This window comes from Paramormyrops kingsleyae, chromosome 7, assembly GCF_048594095.1.
Source record: "Paramormyrops kingsleyae isolate MSU_618 chromosome 7, PKINGS_0.4, whole genome shotgun sequence".
Taxonomy (NCBI): Eukaryota; Metazoa; Chordata; class Actinopteri; order Osteoglossiformes; family Mormyridae; genus Paramormyrops; species Paramormyrops kingsleyae.
The window spans coordinates 9065162-9091703 of NC_132803.1; the positions used below are offsets into that span (position 1 = coordinate 9065162).

The following is a 26542-nucleotide window of genomic DNA, read 5'->3' on the forward strand; positions in this document are numbered from 1 at the left end:
GCAAGAAAGGAACGGTGGCCACGTAGTTCAAACGACATGCGGACAAAACAGAAATCGAACACAACGGCGTAAAGAATCTGCTGTTCTGTCAATGCAACAGACCCACATGCACAATGCAAACAAACGTATCGTGGTGAATGCGTGAGATATTTTGATAAAGGAGATTACAGGTTTTTTAAAACGTAACTTGCTCTGTTTATTTTCCAGCTACTGCTGGCCAGTACTAGCAGTGGCACAGACAAGGAAGCCAACAACTTACACAAGACTGTTACATGCCAACGAAACACACATTCCGCAGCAAACAATATAGTTACGACATTTACTATTTATGAAATATATACAACATAGGCCTATTAATTTGCACCACATCACACGTATCTGTAAATAGTGTAATGCATGGTTGTAACTGCATAATTATGTCTGCTGAGTAATCCCTGAAATGACATCGACCCGTGTGAAGTATGTGGCCACTTCCCACCAGCAGATGGCGTTGTCCTTTTGGAAGCTGTCGCATGACTAGAAACAAGTTAAGACAACTAGTAGGTCAGTTACTGTTGCTTCTGCCTGGTTTGCTCACCTGGCCAATAGTGCTTTACAAAAAGGTTAGGACTGCCCACCTCATTAACATACAGATGAAGATATCTGCAAGTAAATCAATCAGTCAATTGGTCAGTCAGTCAATAATACATAATTTGAAGATCTGGAAATCAGTAAATCAATTAATCTGAAAATAAATAAATGGATCTTTGGTGTAAATGTATTTATAGCAAGGATTTATTGCCACAAACTGTTCATGCCAAAGATTTATTTGTTTGTTTATTTGTAAGTCACGTTTTATCCTTCGTAGAGTTGAGATTTGCCTTTGACAGTTCTGAGGGTCCTATATAAAAATGAATTCTGGTGGTCAAACGAAATGGCATATTTTTCCCCTTGTAAAATATTCCTTAGCCCATCCAGTATTTCCCATGGATATTTTTCGTTTTGACACAGTGGATGGGGGGTTTGAACCACCTATCAATCTTTGAGAGAGAATCCATACATTTGAAAAAGGGGAAAACCGCTATTTTGATGTAGTAAATTTACATGTCTGTCACCATCCCTTTTGTAATCACTAACATTTGACGTGATAGTAAATGAATAAGACAATGTCTAAAGGTAGCCCTATATTAACGGGCCTCACTGCAGTTTGGTTAGAATCATTCTTCTTGCTTTGGTATGAAATATTTCTGCCAAAAATTACTATCTAGCAAACAGAGGTTGACCCATTAAAGTAAGTGTGTAAAACACTCAAGCAGGTCAGTTCCAGTGCCCCTGAACCTGTCTGAAATGCAGCCAGTTGATGTAGAGGCTGCTTACTCTCGTTAATTTGCAAAAATTGGAACGTCGAACCCATCAGGTTTTATGTTAATTGGGCGATTTTTCTCTGACACATATTTTACTTTATTCAAACAAATCGAGTACTGAAAGAAAACCCATATGATTCTTGGCTTGATGAACATGGGCTAGTGATGGAATCGTCGCCCTTTGGTTACTGAATAGCTATTTTGCCTGAAGACCGGCGGGTGTTCCACAAAGCAGGATATCTCTGTTAGCTAGGTTAACAAGAAGTCATAATTATCCAATAGGAATGCTCCTTACTCAAACTCTTATTAGACAATCATGAAGTTAACCCAGCTAACTGAGATATCCTGCTTTGTGGAACACCCCCCAGGTTAATCTGATCTCTAATGAGATTAATCTGTTTTCGAAATCACCCAGCCTTTGTGCTATGGACCGTGTGGATGAGGGTGCCGCAGTTTCCGACGGTGCGAGCTGTTAACGCTGCAGCGCCTCTCTGTTGGTGCTGAGGATGAACAGCCCTTAATCACTGGTGACTCTGCTAATAGGCTGGTAACGTTTCTTCTTAATAATGAAACCTAGTCAACCTGGAGGTGTTGGTGCACAGAAATATTATCAGCTGAATCCGGCCTATTGTCAATACTGGATATTTTCCTGCAGTTCTTGGGTTCCTGACTGTTAAGGTGGAAATGTCCGTCATTCGTGTTGCTCAACGAATACAACTGACGAGCAGGTGTTGATTTATTTGATGACTGACATATTTTCTGCTAACTCCATGTACCATGAGAAAGAAACCAGTGAAACGTGGGTTAAATCAGCCAGACCAGAGTGAAATTAGCATGATCTCAATTTAGCCAGTTAGCTAGTACTTTTTGAGTTGAGCTGCTGTGGTCTGAGCGCTCGAATGACTATCTTTTGATTAATTGATTAACATACAGTCATTTTCACATATGAACTAAGTGATCAGGGATGTTGTAGCAGCTGTAGTGATATATATGTTTATATACAGTGTTGCTGTGTGTCTGGAGGTCTGCATGCTGCAAGTCGCTAATGAGCCTCAGCCCTTTGAGGCTTTTGTTACAAAATCGTAAGTCTGCTCACTTGGCGTTTCAGGCATTAGCAGGACGCTAATGACGTGGTAATCTGAACCTGCGGGGTCCCTGATTCACTGTCCTGATTCACTGTGAATAAAGAGCCATAACCGAACGTAGACTGGCTCGAATTATGGCTGAATATCGCCTCGTTTGAAAGGGGTGCTTTAAGTAGCAGGATTTATCTGACAATGTAGAGGATCCTGTCTAAGGATTTGAGGCCCCCAGTAAAACCAGCTAAGTATGCTGAAGATGTTTGAGTGACTGGGATTGTGGTCTGGGCCAGGAAGGAGGGATCTCAGCAGTTTGCGTCTCCCCACCAGTGCTGTATGATATCAGGGTTGTTTGAATTTGACCAACTGAGGTAATTTTTTTGGTATTTCTGTACTTTGGGATGGGACTTGTAGTCCTTTCTTTGACTATTCATTGTGCCTCTGTAACACAATACAAACAGAATCTTAAAAAAAATATATATATGATGATGGTTTCGTGGACAAATTAAAGGACCCAAGCTTCGATTGCGATCTGGTCGGAAGAACCGATACAACAAGATCAGGACGACATGACAAGAAATACTTTTTATTTTGTTTAATATACTAGGGCTGCATATTGGAAAAATTCAAATATCGCAATGTGATTTTGTTGTAATAAATATTGGGATATTTATAAAGCAAAAAAGGAGTTCAAAATACATTTCTCACAAACCAATCTAGAAGTGATTTAAACAGCGAGGATGAAAATGATTGATTGTCGCATGGGACGCATGCAGCGCTCATGCAAAAGCAGCGGAGGTAAACTCTCAAACTTACGCTAGATAATCTTGAAAATGAATAATCATTAAAATCGCAAAGTTTGCTGAGTTTATTTTTTTCTTCCCTGTGACAGATTATAAATGTTTTAGCGAAACTTAAATCCCCTGTGGTATAATGTCCAGACACTATGAAGTAACCCGATCAGAACCCAGCTATCATGCTCCTTGCGATGTAAGAATTGCATGTTATGCAAGAAAACACTTTACCCCCTCCTCCCTGCATCATTCTAGTTGTATTGCCAAAGCTTAAAATACACTACAGTCATGTTTTGAATTCAGTACAAAATACCCGCCTCGCGCTCTGATGTCATTCAGCGGCGATATCAGTTTTTACATCAGTGGAAAACCAACCCAAAGAAGTACCATACTACTGTTACTTTTTAAAAGTACCAAAAAGTGCGGTCCTGCTGCAGTGGAAAAGCGATTGCAAACCTTTTATGAATGAATACCAGACCTCCTCCAGCATTTTGCCCACGCGTAGTATCACTTACTTTCTTTCATCAGGGTGAGCTGGAGTGGGTCGTTCTGTTGTCACTTCAATAACAATGATTTGACATTAGGATGGTGCTTATGCAGTGGTACGGCATTATTGTCCAGAAACACGTTTCTGCTGCAGAGACTCCTTACCAGGCAGCTCTCTGCCCCCCCCTACATTTCACTAGTGAAAACCCTCTACCTTCTGGTATTGAGTGTTGGGAGAACCATGTGCTGGAGCCTGCCCCCCCGGGCGGTCACATGACCAGGCTTGATGGCACGGACCTGGTCATAAACCCCGGCCCCCAGGCCCCGGGCCCCTGGCTCTGTTCGCAAGCGAAAGGTCTTCCCCGACTGTTTATTACTTCTGGCCCGGTACCTTGCTCTGCTATCCATATGTGGTTTGGCTCATATCCTCCCTGTCAACAGGAGTGGATTTATTACTTATTTAATGTTTAAACTCTCCTCTTGTCTGCCTTCATGGATTCCATTTAGCTGTCATTTCGTTTCTAGGTGGTAACGGGACTTTCAAATTTAATGACACCCACGGCTCCCGCCTTGTCCGGTGTTGCATGCGAGATCCCGTTTTCCCCCCCAGCCTCCACTGTATGGGCTGTATTAACCGCTGGGAGATTGAAATAGCGTCCGGGGGGGGAGGGGCGGTTCCAGAGAAGGTAATATGTTCTGCTGTTCCCGGACATATGCATGATTTTACAGCCTCATCAGTTTAGCATTGATTCCCACTGAAGTGTTTAATTGCATCGCGAACATGATCTAATTTTGTCCCTTTAGCTGAAACCGACGCACATATTTCACCCCCCCCCCCCCCCCCCCCCCCGCCTCCATCTCCCTGATGAATGATGTGCCGCTTAGAACCTGCCTGTGCAGTGTTAAGGCAGGCCTGCCAGTACAATGAAGTCCACAGAGCTTGTAAATTTGACCCCTTCATTTACCGTCAGAGATGGTTTCTTCCACTAACCCCAACTCATCTCATCAAATAAAAGACTCTTTAAAAGGCGTTTTTTGTAATCAAGCCAGAGGCTTATTTAATCCAGCCAACTGACAGCTGTCCCTCCATCACATAGTGAGCGAGGTGATTCTTGTGTAAACATTTCTATTGGTAGCTAATGGCAGAAATTAAGCTCAGATGCTGTTCTCCCACTTCACCGCCCCCCCTCCTCCCTGCATCTTCCTACTTGTATCAGGTCTCTAAAAATTTTAACTCCCCCCCCCACCCCTTAACAATCATTTCTGTCATCGGTATCTAGGCCATAAAAATGAACATTGTTGGGTTTTAATAATCAGATTGGGCGTATAAGCGTATCCGTGAGGACAATAACGATGATGATGATGATGATGTTGATGATGATGATGATAGCAAGGTGAGTGGCTGCCTCAGCATTCAGATGCATCCGTTGCATCGCAGGTAGGGCTCTGGGGCGAGATCCGTTACCATGGCGCCGTTCCTGAGCTTCCATATGGCCAACCCTCTGGGGGCTGTTTCTCGTTTTTGGTGTACCTTTGTTATTCGATAAGTGTTTCTTTGATCAAAGACACACCAGAGACCCTAGAATCAGCATCATATGCAGATATACCATAATCAGTATTTCTTTCTCAGGGTGTTTTTCTAATGATGCTCAGTATCTTTGGGTATAGCTGCAGCTATCATAGCATTGGTGTGGTGTGTGTGTGTGTGTGTGTGTGTGTCCATCCATATCCACAGCAGATGTGCCTTTTTAAAATCAGTTGGTCATTAACAGTTTTTGTTCTGTTGGTTTGAACATGGAGGATGGATATTTATTTAATTGCGTTCCAATGGCAGTCAATAGAGCGTCTACACAGATGTCCTATTCTTACAGCATTCCTCCTCCTAAAAAATGAAATTTTGATTCAAGTGTGTGTGAGTGTTTATGGGGAGCTGGGGTTGTTTATCTGCGTGTGAGTGTGGGGGGGGGGGGGGGGGGGGGCACCGAGCACAGGTGTAGTTATGGTGTGAGTGAGTTACCGCCACACATATGTGCACTAATGCACACAGAGATCTCACAGTATGTTGCGTCTCGGCTCTTTTCACGCCTCGTTTGCAGCTGCTCCTTTAAATCCCCCCCCCCCCATGTCTCCGCACGGCGTGGTCTGTCGCCATCAAAGACACCTCGAGGTGCCAGGGGAGCAGAGCCAAGGCGTGGGGAAGCGGATAAATGCAACCCTGCTCCGGTGGAGAGACGGGTCAGTCAGCTGGTCAAGTTTGGAAGACGCTTAAGCCTCTGACATCATCAGTGTCTTGGCTTGAGCTGATGAGAGGTTTGGATGGAGGTGAGGTGGACCTGGGCTCGCAGACGGAGGTGTGGGAACACCACGGTACTTCTACCCCATAAAACTGCAGAACTGGCAAGTGGCATGATGGGGAATGACAGAGGTCTACACCCATGTTTGGTTTTTGGGAAAACTACACATTGAATAGCTAAATCAGCACAAAGTGCCTTTGACTGGTGTTCTTGACGTCAGTCAGGCATCTGGAGTGAAGTCTTTTGGGTTTATGAGCCATTGAGGTTGCTTCAGAGGCTGCACTGTTCGGAAATGGCGCTAAGGTTTGTGAAACATGGTGATCTTGGGGATGAAGAAGGGCACCCAGAGTCTTTGGGTTAAAGTCCAGTGATCTTTACAAGCTGGAGGGAAGAGGATTCCAGCTGCTAAAGCGTTTGTTAGCAGGTTACAAACACGATGAAGAAACAATACTGTCACACCATAATAAACGACATCCTTGCGTGGTGCCTTTAGGTTTTGTGCGTCTGTGAGTCTGCAGTGTCGCATTTACAAAGGCGTGTGTTTATGATTGCAGTGCGTGGGGTCAGCACTGGAGGAAGTACCAAACCTGAACACCAGCACCAAAAAAAAAGAAAAACAAAAGCACCTGACAGAGAAGTAATTTACCTACATGCAACTTATCGTGTCAAACATCATTTGAATCAAGGGAGCCTGGATATTTCTCGATCTCAGCAACAGCGTATAATGGCCCTGTAATTGTGGCTAATCCTCCAAGCTGAGAGCCTCACCGGACACATGCAGGATATGCGAGTCGAAGACCTCGGCGTCTCGATGATTAAATAGATAAATGCCACCGCTCACAATCCCATCCATCTTTCTGGGGGGTGGGGGGAGGGCAGCCATGGGCAACGGCTCAGCCGGCTGATTGATCGCCGGCCCTTTGCCAATACCATGGAAAGCGCGGCTGATTTATGGTGATAAATTGATTGATTAATAAGGTCATTCGTGACTGGGAACGGGGGTCTCTCAGTGCTGCGAAGTGGGGGGGATTGCAGGGAGCCAGGAGGACATCAGTCTTGCGGTCACGTCGGCGGTGGTGATGGCGAAGGCGAGTCCCACTGGTAGCTACCCGTGCTGACATTTATGGAATTGCTCTCACTCTGTAAACAGCGGCGTTGATAAACCCCGGCTTGTTCTCATAAGCCCCGACTGATATTAAACTGTGTCCCGCACATCACCACCCCCGTCTTCCTCCTTGCTTTCGCGAGTTGTTTACCTTGTACGTCGTCGCGGTAACAATAAAAATCAGTTTCAGATTCCAGGTTGATTAAAAACCAGAATCCCGAGATGGGTGGTGGGTGTCCTTCCTGTTAACGATCTCTGCTGTCCTTTCATAGGGTTTGAAATGCTGCTTGATTATAACGAGTCAGTGTGAAAGGAAGATTATCGCCGCCTGGGGAGCATGCAGTGGCCGCAATGGGATTTAGGATTATTTTACAACTATTTAAATGTATTTGTATGCTTATGGTTTTCCCCCAAGAATGCTGGGATTTTGGAAGCAGAGGCCGCAGTCCAGAGTACATGGGGATGTGTGGTTAAAGGTGGTTAGACCGGTGCGGGTTGGTTAAGTGCAGTGAACTAGTGAGCTGCTGGACAGTTAATCCTGGAGCATTTATCATTAATTAGGCATGATCATGCCTTACAGCAGCAGAGGTTTGGGTGCTGAGGTGGGATGGAGTCAGCTGACACGCCCTAACCCTAACCCTAACCCTAACCCTAACCCAGACCCACACTGTCGCTGCTGCCAATCTCCCACCCTCCCACTATCTCTCCTACCAGTCTGCCTCTCCCTCTCTCGCTCTCCCTTCTTCCGTTCCCTTTCTTGCTCTCTCTCCTTTCTGTCTCTCTCCCTCTCTCTCTCTCTCTCTCCTTCCAGTCTCTCTCCCTCTCTCCTGCCGGTCTGTCTCTCCCCTCCCTCTCTCTCTCCTTCCAGTCTCTCTCCCTCTCTCCTGCCGGTCTTTCTCTCCCCTCCCTCTCTCTCTCCTTCCTGTCTCTCTCCCTCCCCCCCTCTCTCTCTCCTTTCAGTCTCTCTCCCTCCCCCCCTCTCTCTCTCCTTCCTGTCTCTCTCCCCCCCCCCCCTCTCTCTCCTTCCAGTCTCTCTCCCTCTCTCCTGCCGGTCTGTCTCTCCCCTCCCTCTCTCTCTCCTTCCTGTCTCTCTCCCTCCCTCTCTCTCTCTCCTTCCAGTCTCTCTCCCTCTCTCCTGCCGGTCTTTCTCTCCCCTCCCTCTCTCTCTCCTTCCTGTCTCTCTCCCTCCCCCCCTCTCTCTCTCCTTTCAGTCTCTCTCCCTCCCCCCCTCTCTCTCTCCTTCCTGTCTCTCTCCCCCCCCCCCCTCTCTCTCTCCTTCCAGTCTCTCTCCCTCTCTCCTGCCGGTCTGTCTCTCCCCTCCCTCTCTCTCTCCTTCCTGTCTCTCTCCCTCCCCCTCCCTCTCTCTCCTTCCAGTCTCTCTCCCTCTCTCTTGCCGGTCTCTCTCTCCCCTCCCTCTCTCTCTCCTGCCGGTCTCTCTCTCTCTCAGGCCCGCCCCTCCACTCTCCCCAGCCTCGTTCCCCCATGTGTCTCTCCATCGCCGTGGCAATAGCGTTACCATCAGCAGCCTGACGTTTGGGCTGTTTGGCCGGCCGAAACCGACCGAGTCGCTTCTTGATCGTGTGCATGTGTGTATGGCGCTGGTCCGGCTGGAGAGAAACTCCCCGGAGCGGAGCAGAGGAGCGGGGATCTATACATCGATGCAATCCAAAGTCGCGCCATCGATCGCCATCACGCCGGACAGCATCACCCAGCGCCTGCTTATTTTTAGGCGAGGAATCTGTGCTCTGGGCAGCGATTCTGCTGACGCCGCTCAGCCAATTCCTCTGATTGCAATTAGCTGGGAAACTAAAAGACAATGACTCTATGCTCATGTCATCATTCTCCTTCGCGGCTTTTTCCCTGCCATTCAGCTACATTTACATTTTCGAGTGGTTTGGGACTTAAAGGGGCCCCGCAATTTCTGTCTCCTTCGTTTAATGTGCTCTGTGTGTTTTTATTTCCTTTATCTTGGTCTCCCCCCCCCCCCCCTTTTTCATTAGGGCATCAGCAATACCCACTGTACCCAATTACAGTGTCTAACCACTCCCCACAGTAATTAGACCTGTCTCTGTTACTGTAGGAGTTCCACGAAGATGGGGGGGGGTTCCTGGGGTCTCCAAGCATCTCATCGGGTAACAGGATGAGACTGAGGAATCAGCAGAGTAAACATGCCCCCCTCCCCCATGTTAAGGGCTTTAGAGAAGTAATCAGTTTTATAGGCGAGTAAGTACACACATGGGGGTTGTGTGTGTCTCTGTGTGTAAATCTTTCCTCAATTCTGCTTATGATTGTCGTTTAATGGTTTTGTACAGATGTGTACTGGTTAAAGGTCCCCCACAATGAAATTCTATAACCTCCTGAACTATCTTTATTGTGGTTTGTTTACAGTAAATAACACAGGGCCTCAATTATAAAGGCTTCCTACGAACAAAATAGCTGTGAAAATTTGTACGCACATGTATACAAAGATATTCGGATTTATAAAGGCATAACATAAAGGAAAAAAAAACCTGAGAAAAGTTCGCACACAGTTACGAACGTTTCGGAAGAAACAGAAAAGAACGACATCTAGAGGTCAGACAGAAATGTCCATCGTTGCATTTAGAGTTTCACTATAACAGTTGGTGCAATGTGCATTAAATACAGAAACATTTTCATTATATCTGATATAGAAGTAACATTAAGGATTCGTGTTTATTTGTAATTGAGTGAATTTATATATATAATTTTTTATTTTTTTATTTTTATTTGTGTGGAATCCAAATTCGAAATATACACAGGCCTACTGAAAAGTTCAGAGTAAGTATGGTCACCAGCACGTGTGTAAACGTGTGAATGTCTTTGGGAATGGAGCGGTCAGGAAGACTAATAATGGATAAGCCAGTATAAGATGAATGGATGGGGAAATTCAGTTTATTGTCACAAGCACATATATATTTTTTTTACCTGATTTTATGTGATTATTCTGCTAAAATATGAGCTCTGCTTGGGAGCAGAATGTTCTTCCCTTATTGATTTATTAATGCATTTTCTCATCAGTCTCTAAAGGCTATCGTAGACCCCCCAGGGACTGTCTGAGGTGTCCGCATGGGCATGAATTCCACAATCCATCGATCCCTAGCGATTGGCTGCCTGTCGCACGGCTGGGCGGGGCCTCACTGGCTGCTGCTCTCAGCACGGCTGCTCAGACTGGGGGGTGGGGGTTGGTGGTTGAATGGGGAAGGGGTGGGAGATTCTCATCAATTACACCCTGAAGTTTGAGTGACAAGAACTTAATGACGGCCGCTCTTGGCATTGACCCGGTGGCCCTCTACAGGCTGGGAAATCCAAGCCCCCCCCCTCACCCCCCAGCCTCCACTGAATACATTGAATATTTGCCTCATTATTAAGCAGCCCTTCCTATCCTCAAAAGTCATTTGGCTGCTCGGATTCCAGTTTTAATTTCTATCTGGTTTGTACGGCTGCACCGTAACTGTAATTGTAAGTTAGCCGTTGACTTCCTCATCCCCTTTACTTGTTTGCCTAGATATTTTGATTTAATAATTCAGATTAAGTACCTCACTCTGGGTGAGTAAAGCAGGACCCCGAATAAATGCGAATGAGCCTGTTTAATGTGGTTTTTATAGAAATGATGACAATGTGGCACGTGACGGATTATGCACCAAAAATGTTTCTGGTACGGGGGCTGAACCCCTGAGGCCAATGGCTGGGGTCCTCATTGCTTATCTGTGAGACTGAGGACAGGAGCTTCGTCAAAAAATTGCACACACATACATAAATATCACACACACATTTATCACATGCATATATATGTATATAATCACATATTATCACACATATATCACACACAAATATATATCACATATATACATATAATTATATGTATAACATTTTTCTCAGACTCTTTTTTTTTCTTTTGTAGGGTCATTGTATATTTACTGCGAGTAGTAGCTCTTTCTCAGAGTCCCCTCCTGGCCTCAAACACACATTCCCTCAGTAATTTATTGCCATTTACTCGCTGAGGGACAGTTTCCTGGGACGATATTGGCTTCAGTGAGTCTTCTAAAGCACTTTTAGGATAATTTAAGGAACCACTTATTTGCAGCTGGATAAAGATTTAAAGGTGTATCTGAGTGCAGGAGCGACTCCATAAATCATACGTGGCTCAGCGGGAGGGAATTTGGGGTAAATGTGTCTAAACAAATGATGGTCTGTGTATGGATGGGGCAGAGGGGGTGGGGGGGTTGCATCTTCCCATCTAGGGCTTAGGTCAGATTTTTGCATGTACCTTTTATAATTTAATGTGCTTTGAAAAGCCCCCCCTCCCCTGGTTGTCCTTTGGCTGCAGGCGTATAGATTATCTGAGATAGTGATTATCCAGATGAGCTTTTGTTTCCTTGGGTGTGTTTAATTATTTAGGGGCTCTGTAGAGGTGCTGTGCTCTTCGTCTGATTCCAACATTCCTGATGGATTTCTTCCATAGCTGTGGTGTTATTTTTAAGGGGGGGGGGGGGGGGTGGGGGCTGGTGAGACCCAGTCTGTTTCTCCTCCATGGTGAAGTGGCCCAGCCAAGTGAGAAGCCCCCAAAGTTAGACCCTGGACCTCACCCCCCCTTTGACCCCGTGACCGAGACAGAGGTCACAGGGGGGGCCATAGGTCACCGGCTGATCCGCATCGATCTACCTTGGGTGGAGGGGAAGCTAGTTCTTTGGTGAACCATCCGGATGTGACTAATGGTGAACCGAATGTCGATATGTGGACGCACTCATCAGTTTCCATTGGCGTGACGATCTCGGTGACACTGTTCACAATTTTCTGTCACTCCAGCTCTGCCCCAGTCTGTGAGGGCACTTTGAAATGTTCTAGATACAAACCAACTGTTTTTGAACGTCTGATTAATCTGGGATGGAGGCTCTGATTCCTCACTGGCCCTTTGGCTTTTGTGGAGGGTCTGCTTGGGGAAGGGGGGGGGACTTCACTACCAGCGAGTCTCTTTCGGACACTAACGACTGTCTTTCTATAGATTAATCTATCGACTAATTTCTCGATTGGTCAATTAATCTAAGCGATTAATTTTCCTCCAGAAAATCAATTTGACCATTTAGATAATGTACTCCGGGTTTTTCGGCACTATGTGAACATTATTTTCGCCCCCAATTCCGTAAGCAGATTAGATTTATGCCTAAAAATATTAATAAGATGCATATTGCGATGGCCAAAAGTTAGTAACCTCTATAAATTTGGTGTACCCTCATGCTTAATATATTCGGTTAGCGGACCGTGCCGCATGCAACACAAGCAATAAGCACTTAAGTTGCGATGAAGGAAGAGACAGATCAAAGAGGAGATACTGGGGTTAAACAAGGTGAAAAGATGCTTAAAAACATGCTGGTGGCATGGTGGGACTTTTTTTGCAAATTAAAGTCCGACACGCAGGGAGCAGAAATATGAAGTACAGATATTTTATGGGTTCCACTGAAATAAAGGTAGCTGATTATGAGAAAGACCTCGGTGTGTATGTTGATGCTTCCATGTCCCACTCTCGCCAGTGTGGGGAAGCAATAAAAAAGGCCAACAGGATGTTGGGTTACATCTCTAGGTGTGTGGAGTTTAAGTCAAGGGAGGTGATGCTATGATTATATAATTCCTCGGTAAGACCCCACCTAGAATATTGTGTGCAGGTTTGGTCACCATACTTTAAAAAGGACATTGCTGCCTTGGAAAGGGTGTAATGTAGGGCTACAAGAATGATTCCTGGTCTTAGAGGAATGTCTTATGAGGAGAGGTTAGCTGAGCTGGATCTGTTCAGCCTCAAGTAAAGGAGACTAAGGGGGGACATGATCCAGGTATATAAGATTCTAACAGGTCTGGATGCTGTTCAGCCAAATGGCTACTTCAATATTAGTTTAAATACTAGAACTTGTGGCCATAAGTGGAAATTAGCGGGAGAACATTTTAAAATGGATTTGAGAAAACACTTCTTTACACAGCGTGTAGTTAGAGTATGGAATAATCTTCCTGCTAGTGTAGCAGAAGCTAAAACCCTGGGTTCCTTTAAATCAGAGCTAGATAAGATTTTAACTATGAGCTATTAGTTAAGTTCTCTCCAAAGGAGCTTGATGGGCCGAATGACCTCCTCTCATTTGTAAATTTCTTATGTTTCTTATGTAAGTTTCTTATGTTAGGTCCCAACAAGCCCAATGCGCACAAACACACAATGACACCGCCAATCCACATACAAGACCAGATTTTAGCCTAAACATTTGGGCAAACACTTATTCAGTAGAGATTCGTAGCAGGCAGACAACTTTATGGCTTTATTAATGAGTGTATTTAGTAGCTACAAGGACAAGGTGGTTTTGCATGTTTTGGCGGTCTAGAATAGCGCCTGTGTGTTTTCTCTTGCGGTGCTCATGCTAATACCACCGTGCTATGATATCGCACTTCGCACGGTGAAAGGCCACCTTTTTGTTTTGTGATAATTTGAACTACTCCCATAATTACGTAACGATATTAAAGGAAAACTTTTGTTATAATAAATCGAAGCGTTTTAGAAATCATAAAGGTAATTTTATTAACATAATTTTAAAAAAGGATGCGTCGAATTTAGATGTCGACGCGTCATCGACTTAGTGGCAGCCCTAGTGTGGAAATCCTCCTCCAGGTTTCGAAGCATCACTGCGTTTTTGATGTGGAAGCCCCGCCTGCTCCCGTACTGCACGCTGATCTCTGGCTGACGCTGCTGCTCCTTTTTTCACAGGAGGATCAGCAGATGATGACTGCATCATCGCGGGTTTCTGAGCCCAGGTGAGCCGGGTGCGCCGGACCCAGTGTGTGGCGTCACTTATCTGTCCCCAATTTAGCAGTGACAATATAACAGTCATTATTCACAGAAAATTATAGGAAAACTACACTGTGTGTGTGTGTGTGGCCACATATGTGTTTATGTGTGTGTGTCTGTGTATGTGTGTCTGTGTGTGTGTGTGCAGTTTAGCCCTTCCTCTGCCAGGTCTCTGTGTTTGTGCCCCACCCACCTTTCCTGTCCCCCTCCCCACCATCTCCCAGTGCCCGCGGCATTCCTCCCTAAACGCCGATTTCCCAGCACTGTTTGCTCTCCCCTGCCGTGTCTCATCTCCGCCCCCTAAATGAGGGTCGTAAATCACAGCCGTGAGCCATGTCATGCTCTGCAGGCCACGTGGAAGCCGCGTGCCCCCCCCCCCCCCCCCCGTCCCCCCCATTCTGAATGGTCATTTTTAAATGCGTCTGTCTCCGGCCGTGCATTCACATGAAAAGGTGAATTGTTCCTTTCGCTCTTCGGTCGGCTCCCAGATGATGGCACGGAAGCCGTTTCTGTTTTTCATGTCAGACCTGCTTTTAATCTCATTTGGTTTTTCGGCTGTTAATTGTCTTATCGCTCTGGTGGTCTGATGTCGTGACTCTAGCCTGCGTCACACATGCACTGCGACGGCAATGGATTTCGCTTTTGACTGAAATAGTGACATAAGGCTGGCAGACACTTTTCAGGGAGAAAGAGGAATGACTTCTATATCTCAGTGTGCTGTGGAACGGGGGGTCTCCCCAAATCTCACACTGTGTCATCCTGCCGGCCAGAGATGAGCCTCTCCAGTCTAAAGTTGCATTTTTTTTTCCCTTTTTTTGAATGGGTGAGGAGTCACACTACTGACAGATGGATAGGTTATTATTATTATTCATTACAGGATGGGTAACAGCTCTGGCAGCAACATCAAACCCATCTCATTCAAGGAGCAAGACAGTTAGAGAAACAATGAGCAACAAACTACCGTTTTCTAGTGTTAAGCTCTCTGAAAAAAAGTGTTCATCCCCCAACGGTCACGGGTCCCCAGGTTTTGTTTGGACCTCGTGGAGTAGGTGGCAGCCTTCTGAAGGGGTCCATGGCTGAGGTTGGTGGGTCTGTGTATGTGTGTGCGTGTGCGTGTGTGTGTGCGTGTCTGCATGTGTGACTGCTGTGACGTGCATGCAGGTGCCAACGCCCGCCGTCCCTGGCGAGGCCGAACTTCTCTCCCTTTTTAATTGGCTCCCTGAGGATGGCGACCCACTTGGAGAGCAGCGGCAGCGGGAAGCGTGCAAATGGCTGCCTTTGATGTCGGCTGCGGGGGCGGATAGCGGCACGTGTTTGTTTAGCTTTTTTTTCTGCCGAGTTTGTGTGTGTGTGTGTTCCTGAGTGTGTGTGTGTGTTCCTGAGTGTGTGTGTGTGTTCCTGAGTGTGTGTGTGTGTGTGTTCCTGAGTGTGTGTGTGTGTTCCTGAGTGTGTGTGTGTGTGTTCCTGTTCCTGAGTGTGTGTGTGTGTTCCTGAGTGTGTACCTGAGTGTGTGTGTGTGTGTGTTCCTGAGTGTGTGTGTGTGTGTGTTCCTGTTCCTGAGTGTGTGTGTGTGTTCCTGAGTGTGTGTGTGTGTTCCTGAGTGTGTGTGGGTGTGTGTTCCTGAGTGTGTGTGTGTTCCTGAGTGTGTGTGTGTTCCTGAGTGTGTGTGGGTGTGTGTTCCTGAGTGTGTGTGTTCCTGAGTGTGTGTGTGTGTGTGTTCCTGTTCCTGAGTGTGTGTGTGTTCCTGAGTGTGTGTGTGTGTTCCTGAGTGTGTGTGGGTGTGTGTTCCTGAGTGTGTGTGTGTTCCTGAGTGTGTGTGTGTTCCTGAGTGTGTGTGTGTGTGTGTTCCTGAGTGTGTGTGTGTGTTCCTGAGTGTGTGTGTGTTCCTGAGTGTGTGTGTGTGTTCCTGAGTGTGTGTGTGAGGCAGCGTTTGTACCTGGGCCGCAGGGGCACTGCCCAAAAAGGAAGCTGTCCAACTAATCTCTGCGTCAGACTCCCCCGGATAAACTGGCTCGGCTGTGAGCTCGCCGGCCCGTCGGGGCCTCATTTACGTCGCCGCTGATTTACACTCCCCAGGCAGAGCGCCGGCGGGACCCCGGCTTGTAAACGTGCTCCAAACGAGCGTCCACGGCCTGCGCGTCTCTACACAGTGCCGTCTGGGGTCCTGCTGCAGCTTTCTGGGTATGACACCCCCATGTCTGGATGGGGGGGGTCAGCCTCGCTGCTGTTCCAGGCTGCGGGGGTCTTTGGGCCCGGCAGTAGTCTGCTGTGGTGCCACGTCTTGTAAGACACGGATGGCTGTGTAGCATAGAGACCCGAAGGGGCATGAAGACTAAGGACCCCCCGGTGATGGTGGGCGTGAATATTTAATGGAAGGTGTCCGGATATAGTGCACTGCAACCCCGGGGGCCAACTGCAAAACTCTCACGCCCTGCCTGCCGGGACCGAGGCAGAATTAGCTTGACGAGATTATCTCATATGCAGTTACCATGGATAGCTCTATTCCTAGATATAAAATTACTAGAATGCCTCTTTTGTGTGGATCGATGTGTCATTCTGTGTAACATCTGGCTAAGATGAGGTTATTTCTGTGATATGGCAGGTAGCTTTTGATGTTTGGTGTTAATTCCTTTTAATGAGTCCCCTCCCAAAAAAATGTCTTCATCCGCGGAAGAGTCTGCGTGATGCTGGAACGCCAGCTTCTGAAAGACTTTTGGAGCGTGGCGGTAATGTGATAGATGGTTTTGGCAGTGCGGCGGTGATCAACCGTGTGATTTTTGACTGCTAGCTCTGAGGCTGAGCTGAATGTTACCTCATTTACACCTATAATGTAAGCTGCCTGTTCCTGTCAGACTCCCAGCAAACCTGCGACTTCTGGCTGCGAGAGGCTCTGAAACCATCCACACGTTTAAATATACGCAGTTTGCCATTCATATGTGATATTTCTGGCCTGCAGGGGGCATTGCAGTCTGCCACACTTTTACCTACAGTGAGTTTTTCTAAGCTTCTGCTATGTTAGGTCTCCAACCTTTTGTTAAAAAAATGTGACCAGCAGGAGGTGGACCAATCGCAGTGGGTGGGGTTAATGCCAACTAATGCTGTTTCCATGGTGACTGATCACCAGCCACAGGCCAATCGATGCCTTTGGTGGTGACACCCGGCTGACCCTGATTAGGGTGCAGTCCCTGTCGACATTTACGCCGGATCAGCTGGTGAGATGGGGGGTGGCTGGGGGGGGGGGGGGGGGGCTTCCTGTCAAGGGGTCACACTCCCAGACTTACCGCTTCAGCTGTGTTTCTTTAATTAACATGATTTTCAACACCGTCTCACATTTGCAATTTACGTTTCTGTGTTTGGCAGGTGCTTCTCGTTGGGTTAACCCTTTGCTCACCTGTGACAGACCTCTTTGAGGATTCTAGTTTTCCATAAATCATCCAAGCACTCAGATAAGGAAAGGCAGACATTGCCTGAATGCTGCTGAATGATCATTTGAATACATAGGCTGACTTGTAGCGTGGTAAGTGGGAGATTACAAGGTGATTGACTTTGTAGTTCTTGTTGGAGGGGGATTCCTTTGCATTAAAACTGCCGTTCCTTGCCTGGGGGGTGCATACACTGTACATAGCTTTCGCTGAAGAATAATGCTTTGTCTTTGTCTTTCTCATAACTACTCTTTGGGATCCCTACATGGCTTTTTGGGCTAAATGTCGGGGTTAAACCTCCCCAGCCAGTGTGTCTGTGTGCCTTATGGTATCCAAACCATCCCCGACCTCAGCACACAGCCCTCCCCCTTTGCACAAACCCATAATTAAGAGTTTTGTTCTGTAAAGAGCGCTGGCATGTCGGGCTGCTACGCTAAAACGATGGCATCGCTAACATGGCTAATTAATCGGGCTGTCATGCGTTCCGCCATGATAATTGCCTTACTGGTTTATTCTGGTGGTGTGAGCTTATCTGGCTCAGCCTGCAGGGGGTGTTCATCCACAGGGTGTGTGTCTCCTGGGTGTGCTGCTACGAATGGCGCGTTACGCAGTCACCCGCCGCTTCCCACGTGTGTGTTTTATCCTCCCGAGCACAGAAACCCCCTCCCCATCTCATCCCCCCTCTGGGTGTATCTTTTGTCTTCTGTGATTTAGTCTTTTCTGACACCCAGCGCGTCGTTTTGATTTCCTAGCGATCCGTCTGTGACTTCTCCGTCAAAGACCTTCATATTCTTTAAGACATATTTTTCCGTTTTTGTTCAGTCTTCTCCCTTTTTCCCTGTTTGTCTGGGGGCGTTGCTGGGGCCTTTGTGTGTTGATTTCCCGGCCAGATATGCATAGTCACAGGTACAGCCTTCGGGTTCTTTCTGTACAGATTCCCTTTAAAATTCCCTAGAAAATATAACCCAGGGCAAGTCTTTGGTTGGCCATACACTAACAGAAAATGTTTGTGTTTATCTTTCTGGCAAGCCCTTTCATCTTTTCCAGTTGTATTATTATTATTACTATTATTGTTGTTGTTGTTATAAAAAGAAAAGGTGTCAAGAAAAGGTGAGAAGTCAACCTCTACATTTCACTCTTACTGCTCCTATCATATGTGATGTATTGACTGTTATTTGTTCAGTGTGATAACATTCCCTGCAGAGATGGCTGTGTAACTCCTGCTGCAAAGGCGGAATTTGAATGACGGTCGGTGTGTGAAATGGCCACTGTACCCGCAACACCCCCCGTAACACGGCGACCCCGCTACGGCTGTGTCACACGCGTGTATCATGTATCCTGCCCTATCTCCTCTCCCTCTGTCATGATATTTCTGGACTGTCCTGTCTTCATCTGTCTCACCCTGGTGCCTTATCTTCCCCTCTGGGGGCTGCGTGTGCCAAATGCAGCCTCAGGGAGGCTGATCTTACAGTTTGGTGGTGGTGGGGGGGGGGGGTGGTTTGCTGAGACAGACTAATCGCATGTGGGCCAGTGAGTCATGGGCTGATGTCAGAAGACATTAAAAACAGGACCCAGGCAGCAGAGGCACGTACGCAGACACCTCGCTACGCATCCAGAGATTAGCTTCAAAAATATCACAGCTGGCAGCCTGCTGAAGGTGGGGCTTAAAAGACCAGGGATTTAGAGTGATAATTGCGTAATCACCACTTGTTATAATTGTAATTGATGACTGCATAATTGCTCATTTCAGGCGTGCCATTCTCGCGTCATGCTCTTCTCCTCTGCTAGCTTACTCGCTTTCTGTGTTCTCCAGCCCAGCTCTGTCTTTTCCTGTCTTCTCAGACCAAACTCTGCCATTCGGTGATGCCAGCCTCTTTGACCCATAAGGCATTTGGTGCCATCAGCCGATTTCCCACCAGCCCGCCTGAGCCGCTACCCACCTAGACGGAGCGAAATCTCGCCGCAGCTCTGGCAGCCTTGGAGGCTGTTGGATGGGGTTTGAGGCAGAAGCTGCTGGACCGTTTTCAGAAATGCCGCTCTCCTCATCACTGTGCCCCATGACCCCTAGTCTGGCCTCTAAACCACTCTCAGTAGAGCATTGGATTATTTACAAAAACGTACACAGGATGATTATACACTCAGCAAGCAAAGACCAAAATGCAAGTGAGATGGAGTCATGGGAGAAACTAATTTGTGCCATTAGGCAAAGGAGCCGTAGCAGTCCGCGACCTCTAACCCGGAAGTAAAAAGTGTCACGGCTCTGCCCGTCCGTCTGGCAGCTGGGCCCGGTCTCCCTCCAATTGATGGTGTTAGCGCTGCCCTGGCGCTTTGCGTAAGCTTGGAGTAGCTTAGCGAGAGGCTGCCTGTCTGTTAAGTGTTGCCGCTGCGCTGTTTCAGAGAGCTGCCTGCGTTGGGGGGGATTTGCTAAATCTTTAATCTTTATGATGTGTGTCTCTCCCCCCCCCCCCCCGACTGGAAATGGCCGCGGTTTTGCCGCCTCGTGGGGAAACGCGAGCACTTTGCTGTCCAGTCGAGCGTGCTGCTTGTGTTTCTCTCCCCCGCTCTGTTATAGAAATGTCATCTCAAGGCTCAGGCACCAGGATTGAAAGCCTCCGCCACCTCCCACCCCCCCCGCCACCCTTCCCCGGTGTTGGGTGACCTGTGTCGTCTTCCTACGAGCTTTTCAGTGTTTGGAAAACAAGGATCGGGGGGGGGTGCTGCCCAGGGAGCGGACCGGGGAGCTAAGAACGGGGGGGAAAGCTTTTAAAGGAGAGAAACCCTCCTCTCGCCTTTGTTCTGCCTGAATGTGAATCCTGTGAAGAGGATCCCTACCTGGGGGGGGGGTTTGTCTGCATGTCTGTGTCCCCAGGCTGCCCTGCCTAACTATGCGAGCTTTCTATTTTCAGCAGTGTTTCTGAGTACGAACGCACGTTTCATCATTCTCACTCTGTTACCCCCCCCCCATCCTAATAAATAAAGCGTCTTTCCAGAACACTCCATGCTCCCCAGTCTCCCCCACAATGGCATCTGGCACGATGGCGTTGAACTTATCACCACTTGCATAGCTGATCTGGGCCCTGAGGTCCTTAGATTTGGTCGAATGTTCCCCCTTGACGGACAGCTCTTTGGCAGCGAGGACCCAGAGTGGTCAGATTTATTTACTTATTCCCACCCCCACATCCACGCTACTCACTATAAAATAATAAACACAGAACAAAAAGAACCGGGTAACACCCAGGTGCTGCCGGATTCCGAGAGCTTCATTGGAATTTTGGGGAGGTAACAGTCAGCCATCTCCTTCAGATTAATTTCCGGAACTCGTTACTCTCGCTCGTTAATAGGAAAGCCCCCAGAGAGATAGCTGCGGTGTTAACAGGCCATATCTGTGCCTTAAATGGCCGTGAACTGACAGTGTCCTGCGTGGGAAGTTTAGCTGAGCCACCTGAAGAATCTTTGCAGGATAGCTTGCGATGTGACACACCCCCTATGACCATCCCTCCATTATGTGGCCACGCCCCCTAAGAGGGGTGGTCTCCTAAGAACTAGGAACAGTGGCTTAGGGGTGGGGCCTGTTGCATAGGAAAGGGCTGATTGGAATGTTTGCTGTCTCCGCCCAGTTTAAGGACAACCTTGAATTAGCCAATGAAAAGTGGGTTAAACCAGTGATTGACAGTGCATGGTAACTGTACACACCTCGTTTCTTCCATTGCCTTCCATTTGTGTCGCAGCTGAGACTGGGGGTGTATGAGAGCCTCTGAGCCTCAGTGTGTCAGAATCCCCCCTCCCTGCAGCAGGCAGACATAGAGAGTCTCTGCGATCCTGAACCCAACCTCTGTCAGGATGCTGGGGTGAGGCAGCGGTCCTGGGCAGTCCTGCCTCATTCTGATTGGTTACTAAGGCCACATGGGGCTGCTCAGTGGAGGAAGAGGGGCTCTGAGCAGAGGGCCCTGTTTGTTTTCTTCTGCCAATCTGTGATGCGTCATAAGAGTGAAGCGTTTGTTTTCGTTTGTTCTTGTTTGTTCTTGTTTAATGACTTCTGCCTGTCGATAGCCAGCTGTGAGGGATAATAAGTGCTGTCTACCTGTCTGTTTACTTCATCTAGCTGATAAAAAGCCCTTAGGTTCGGACATTACTCTGCCGCGTGGTGATCTATGTCTCTCATCTCCAGGTGGCAGCACTGAGCTGGTGCAGCTAGGAGGCCAAGTCCACCTTTCCGGGGGTCTATAAGCAGCTGCCAGTGGACATAGGTAAGTCCGGCAGGAAGGGGGCGGTAAGAGGCATGTGTGGCTGTCGCGGGAGGCGGGGCACGTACAGTGGGCTGTTTAAATGCCAAATGCCTCTCAGTGGATCGACGGCGCGCTCCTGTTGGCAGAAACGTGGCAAGCAGCAGATCAGTTGGTTTGTCTCCAAGATGGAGAGATGACAGGTCTTCCCTGTGTGGGCACCTGCTTGAAATACCACCATCTGCCCTGTGTGGGGTCTTTCTCCCCGTGACGGCAGACATCTTCAGCATAACGTCCCTCGGGAACCTTAAAGACGAACCAGCACGTGTCCTGCTGCTTGTCCACCTGACTGTGCTGACCGCCGTCGGCGTGTCAGAGGTTACGCTCCCTATCGAGCCAGAGACTCCAGGTTTCCTGGCTCCCGATAAACAATGCATGTTTACACTCCGGCTTTGTTCCTCTCATTTCTGCGAAGAGCTTCAAAGAGCCCCGGTCTTCCCAAAACGCCTGTCCGGAAAACATCATGGCACTTGGGTGCCACTTAATTTCAGACGATAATACAGAAAAAACACTTCAGATCAGCGGTGCCAGCCACTCAGTATGTTCGTTATTTTGCTTCCAGTGAATTTGATCCGACTAATTAGGAACTTGAAAATGAGCTGATTAATCCAATCAGCTTGGAGTGGGTTTGGGAGCCAATGGAGTTGAGGGGGGGGGGCGGTGTAGCCCGGCGTGACAGTGATACCCGTGTGACGGCGTCCCTCTGAGCGCCATTTTTGTGTTCTTTACTTTCCTGTTTCGGCTCCATGGGTGTTAGGCTCAGGAGCAGCTGCAGCTCAGGTGCTGATGAAACGGCAGGAGTGATTCCGCTATGAAGTCGTCCGTTTCGCTGCTTGCTGGACCAATTCTCCAAAGGCAGAGCACTTTTACTTTTCACACGCTCACCTTTCCCTGTCGGTGTGCCTTCTGCTGCTGTCACCCGCTTCCCACTTATTTGCGCTTGACTTCTCCGGGTTTACAGAAACCTTTGCTGCCTCTTGTGGAAACTGTGCCAGTGAGAGAATATCTAGGCAACAGCGCATGCTGGTGGTGAGCATCGGTATTGCAAGTCTATCCTGTCAGTTGATGGCTTGGAAGTCTTAGTGGTGGGGTGTGTGCATCACCCTGCGTGGGGGGGTGTTTCTGTTATCTACTGATCTGCGCAGTGTTTAAAACTGGCATTTTAAATATTGTGCTTTGGGAACCTTGGTGCCAGGAGAGGGCAGTAGCGAGCATCTTCATGGTACAGCCTGGGGTGGGGTGGAGGGGGATCTGGTGGTTACTCAGGAGTAATGCGGAAGGACAGCTCTGCGAAGCGTGAGAGCTGCAGGGATGATTCAGGGCGACGGTCGTAGGCGGAGGCTCCTGAGATGGAGGAGAGTTAGTAATGGATGTTTGTGAGAGGCTTGGAGATGGCCTGATGTCACGAACGTGTGTGTGTGTGTGTGTGTGTGTGTTTGAGGGGGGAGTTCCTAAAAGCGGAAATATCTAGCTGGAGTTCACGTTCATGGCCGAAACTAGCACACACGTTGCCGGCTTCTTGCCGAGAAGGGTCCAGACCCCAGCCGTGTGAACCCCCCCCCCCCCACCCCACAGATAATGGGCTGGCTGATACAAACACTGGGATTGCAGCGTGTAAAATCAGCTATTTGCGACTCCTCACAGCTGGCTTCATTAATATGCAAACAACTAATTACGGCGTTACCTTCCTCCCTGTTTGCTTTCCTTCTGCAGCCAGTGCTAATGGGCTCACTGGGTTATTTATGTCGGGGCGTAATTACAGCCGGTCCGGCGAGAGCTAACGGGGCGTCCTGCTACAACAGCAGCGGCTCACCGGCAGGGCCAAGGACCGTCTTTGTCCTACCGCCCCACACTCCGATTATACCCCCCGGCTGCGGTAGGTGACGGGGATTTGGTCTGGGGGTGGCGCTCTGTGGTTAAGGATGCAACTCATATCCAGCTGTGCATGCAACTGCAACGTTATTATGTTAATAGTAGCAATAATAATCATTTATAATAATAATAATAGTAATAATAATAATAAATGATAGCTATTCTGATATAAATCCTGGAGCGTAGATGAAGGTTCTGTAAACACAAAGCCCCCCCCCCTCTTGCCTGATAATTAAGCCCCTGTGTCTCAGCACTGGCTCAGCCATGTTGTTCAGTCGCTGGGGAGATAACCCATGATGTCAGCGCGTGGATTCCCATGGCCACGCTCCCCACGCACCCCTCGGCCTGAGATACAGAGGAAAGTGGAGGTCCTCAAGGCGTCCTTGCACTTGGCTGTAACCCCCCACCCCCCACGGGTCCAGTTCTGCGGATTATGGGTTTCTCTTGGAGCAGAATGACCTACTTCCTGTCCTCTGTCACCTGGCTCTGGCTGGATGGTCCACGGGTTCATGTGGTGGGGGGTGGCTTGCTATTGATTCATTGCTCTGGTTTGCTTTGTTCCCCCCTCAGTCTGTGTGAAGTTTGACTGCCTGGTGTTGTGGACAGGCATTACCTCGCAGGTAAATGATGTCATTTCCTCCGGCAACCAGAAATGCCCCTTGTGGAGAAGCGGGATGGCCTGGTCAGTGGAGAGGCTCTACCTGGTGTGATGCTTACTAGCGCCGCCCTGCTGTTTTAGTCACAGACCTGCAGCCAATCGCCAGTCTCTGTGGTGAGCTGCTGGTCATGTGACCAGGAGACTTTACCCTCAAGGTCTTTCTGAACTTCGATATGAACCCCCTCGATGCAGGTGCTGGATGCTGTTAGCCAGCATCTCTGGAGACGGTTCCCGGGGTGTTTATGTTCCATTAGCCACCCTTGGGGAGGGAGATGCTTAGGTGGGTGTGTCTTGCTTGCTTTGGTTATTGGTCACATGACGTCAGTGCAGCCTGGTGGAGATGATGGCTGCTGAATCTGACCTGTGTGCTTTTTGTGTCTGTCCCCCCCAGACCCTGCCCCCATGCTGGAAGCCGCGTGCTGTCTGGAGGAGCGGCTGCCCCAGCTCCCGAACGCAGACTCTGCAGGCGCAGGCGTGGTCAGCCAACCCAGCAGGCACTGGGGGAGACGCCAAAAGTGCCCGGCTCATCCCGGTCAGGACCCCGAAGGGGCCTTATGCTCTGTGCTGTCAGGACTGACCGCACAGAATGCCATGCTGAACCTGTTCCTCTGTCCTCCTGCCACGCTGAACCTGTTCCTTTGTCCTCCTGTTCCTCCCACAGAACGCTCAGTGGATGGATTGGCTACCATGGCATCAGAGGGAGGCAAAATTGCAAAGCCTGTCAGAGTCAAAGCGTGCTCTGAACGGAAACACACTAGCCAATCAGAGGGGTACACAACTATTTGGGCTCCACCCACTTTCACTATTACATCAGTTATTTGCACTGTTGATCCCTTCAGTTTATGCACGAATCATAGTTTTTCATATCATACTTGTGTATGCTGCATGATATAAATACTGTGATTTGTGCATATCTGTGTTTGAACCCTGTGTTTCAGGGATGCTAAAATTGGGCAAATTGTTGTATGGTTACTCATTACCCATTAGAGCAGGGGTGGGCAATCTTATCCGCAAAGGGCCAGTGCATATGTAGGTTTTCAGGAACCTTTAGGTCAGCTGTTCAAACCCAGGTGTGAGGACTCCAGCCAATCAGTCTTCTAATTAGTAATCTAATGAGGGATTTGCAGCAAAAACCCGCACACACAACGGCCCTTTCTGGGTAAGATTGCCCATCCCTGTATTACAGGAAACTGGACTGATCATCTGTGACTGTACACTAGAAGTAATGGTTTTACTTCTTCCATCACTGATTTGACTGAATGGTTTTTAATGAGCAGAACCTTAGTTTTGTGAACTGACTGTTGACTTTCTCTCAGGGAGGCCGAGGAGGCGGAGATGGCCGTAGCAGCCAGGCTAGCAGAGGCTGAGGAGAACATCCGGGTCCTTCATTCAGGTGCGATTCCTCTTGGAGGAGCGTCCCGGAGCTCCTGCTGTGTCTGTAAAATGAATCTGGCTGGTTAATTGGAGGTCAGTGGTTAATGTGCCCTTCCCTGTAATTCCTGCCCAGCGCTGACAGCCACGCAGAGGGAGCTGCTGGACCTGCGCTGCAAGTACAGAGAGGAGATGGCCTCCAAGTACGTGCATCTTGGCTGTGAATGTCGCCCCCTGCTGCTCATTTTCAGACTTGTCACTCAATAGCGAAGATGTCTAGGTTAAAACTTGATGAATTAACCAGATGTGTGATCCACAAGTGCAACATCATCGCATTTTAGCAAATGACGACAAGTTCATTTATACACACCGTTCCCAGTACTTTCTTAACATTTAAATTGCCGGTTGTCCAGCAGGATGAGGAACAGTGCAATTTGAGGCATATTGAACGGTTTCAATTGTATTAAACAATTTGTCCTAATAAAATATCTAGCTATGACTTTTGATATTGGGGGGTCTTTTCTTACCATCTCTGGGAAAATGATTTGTGATTTTCATTACAGCTAACAGAATGTGAGTATACGCTGAAGCGGAGATCTGGCAAAAATATTGATTGATGAGTGGAATGAAGAAATAACTGTAAATGTTGGGGATTCAGAGCTGTAATTGTTGGACGAGTTTCTGGGTTTGTGCCATTATTACTAGACCTACTTTTGATCTTAGAAAAGCAGTTCTTAAAAATTCACCCTTATATGACATTTTCTGGTATTTCATTGTATATTTTCCTGTAAATTTTTGTTCCAAAGAGAGTCCTGCTATGTGACTCGTGGTGGTCTCTGTCTGTATGTCAGCGTCACGGTGCCGTTACCACGTCGACAAAGGGGCATTGTGTATTTCAGGACAGCAGAAATTGTGGCGATGATGTCTGACCTGGAGAAGGCGAACCAGGTGAGAGCCCCCCCCCCCACACACACACACATTCACGCATACGGCC

General features: G+C 48.0%; 1 protein-coding gene across 6 annotated transcripts in view; it reads left to right on the forward strand.

Annotated features, from left to right (window-relative positions):
* LOC111842120 (homeobox protein cut-like 2) overlaps window positions 1–26542 on the forward strand; it is a 57333-nt gene that overhangs the window by 17653 nt on the left and 13138 nt on the right. For 3 of the 6 annotated variants that reach the window (XR_011992340.1, XM_023808416.2, XM_023808419.2), the window contains exons 2-8: window positions 13862–13908; window positions 21533–21611; window positions 24569–24709; window positions 24839–24947; window positions 25494–25570; window positions 25685–25751; window positions 26448–26496. Coding sequence is in view for 5 of the 6 variants with exons in the window: in XM_023808416.2 (XP_023664184.2) it covers window positions 24580–24709; window positions 24839–24947; window positions 25494–25570; window positions 25685–25751; window positions 26448–26496 (432 nt within the window). In the remaining variant the exon portion in view is untranslated. Of the gene's footprint in view, window positions 1–13861; window positions 13909–21532; window positions 21612–24391; window positions 24458–24568; window positions 24710–24838; window positions 24948–25056; window positions 25337–25493; window positions 25571–25684; window positions 25752–26447; window positions 26497–26542 lie in introns of those variants that run through there. The other 3 variants (XM_023808417.2, XM_072714218.1, XM_023808421.2) reach the window with 3 other exon arrangements.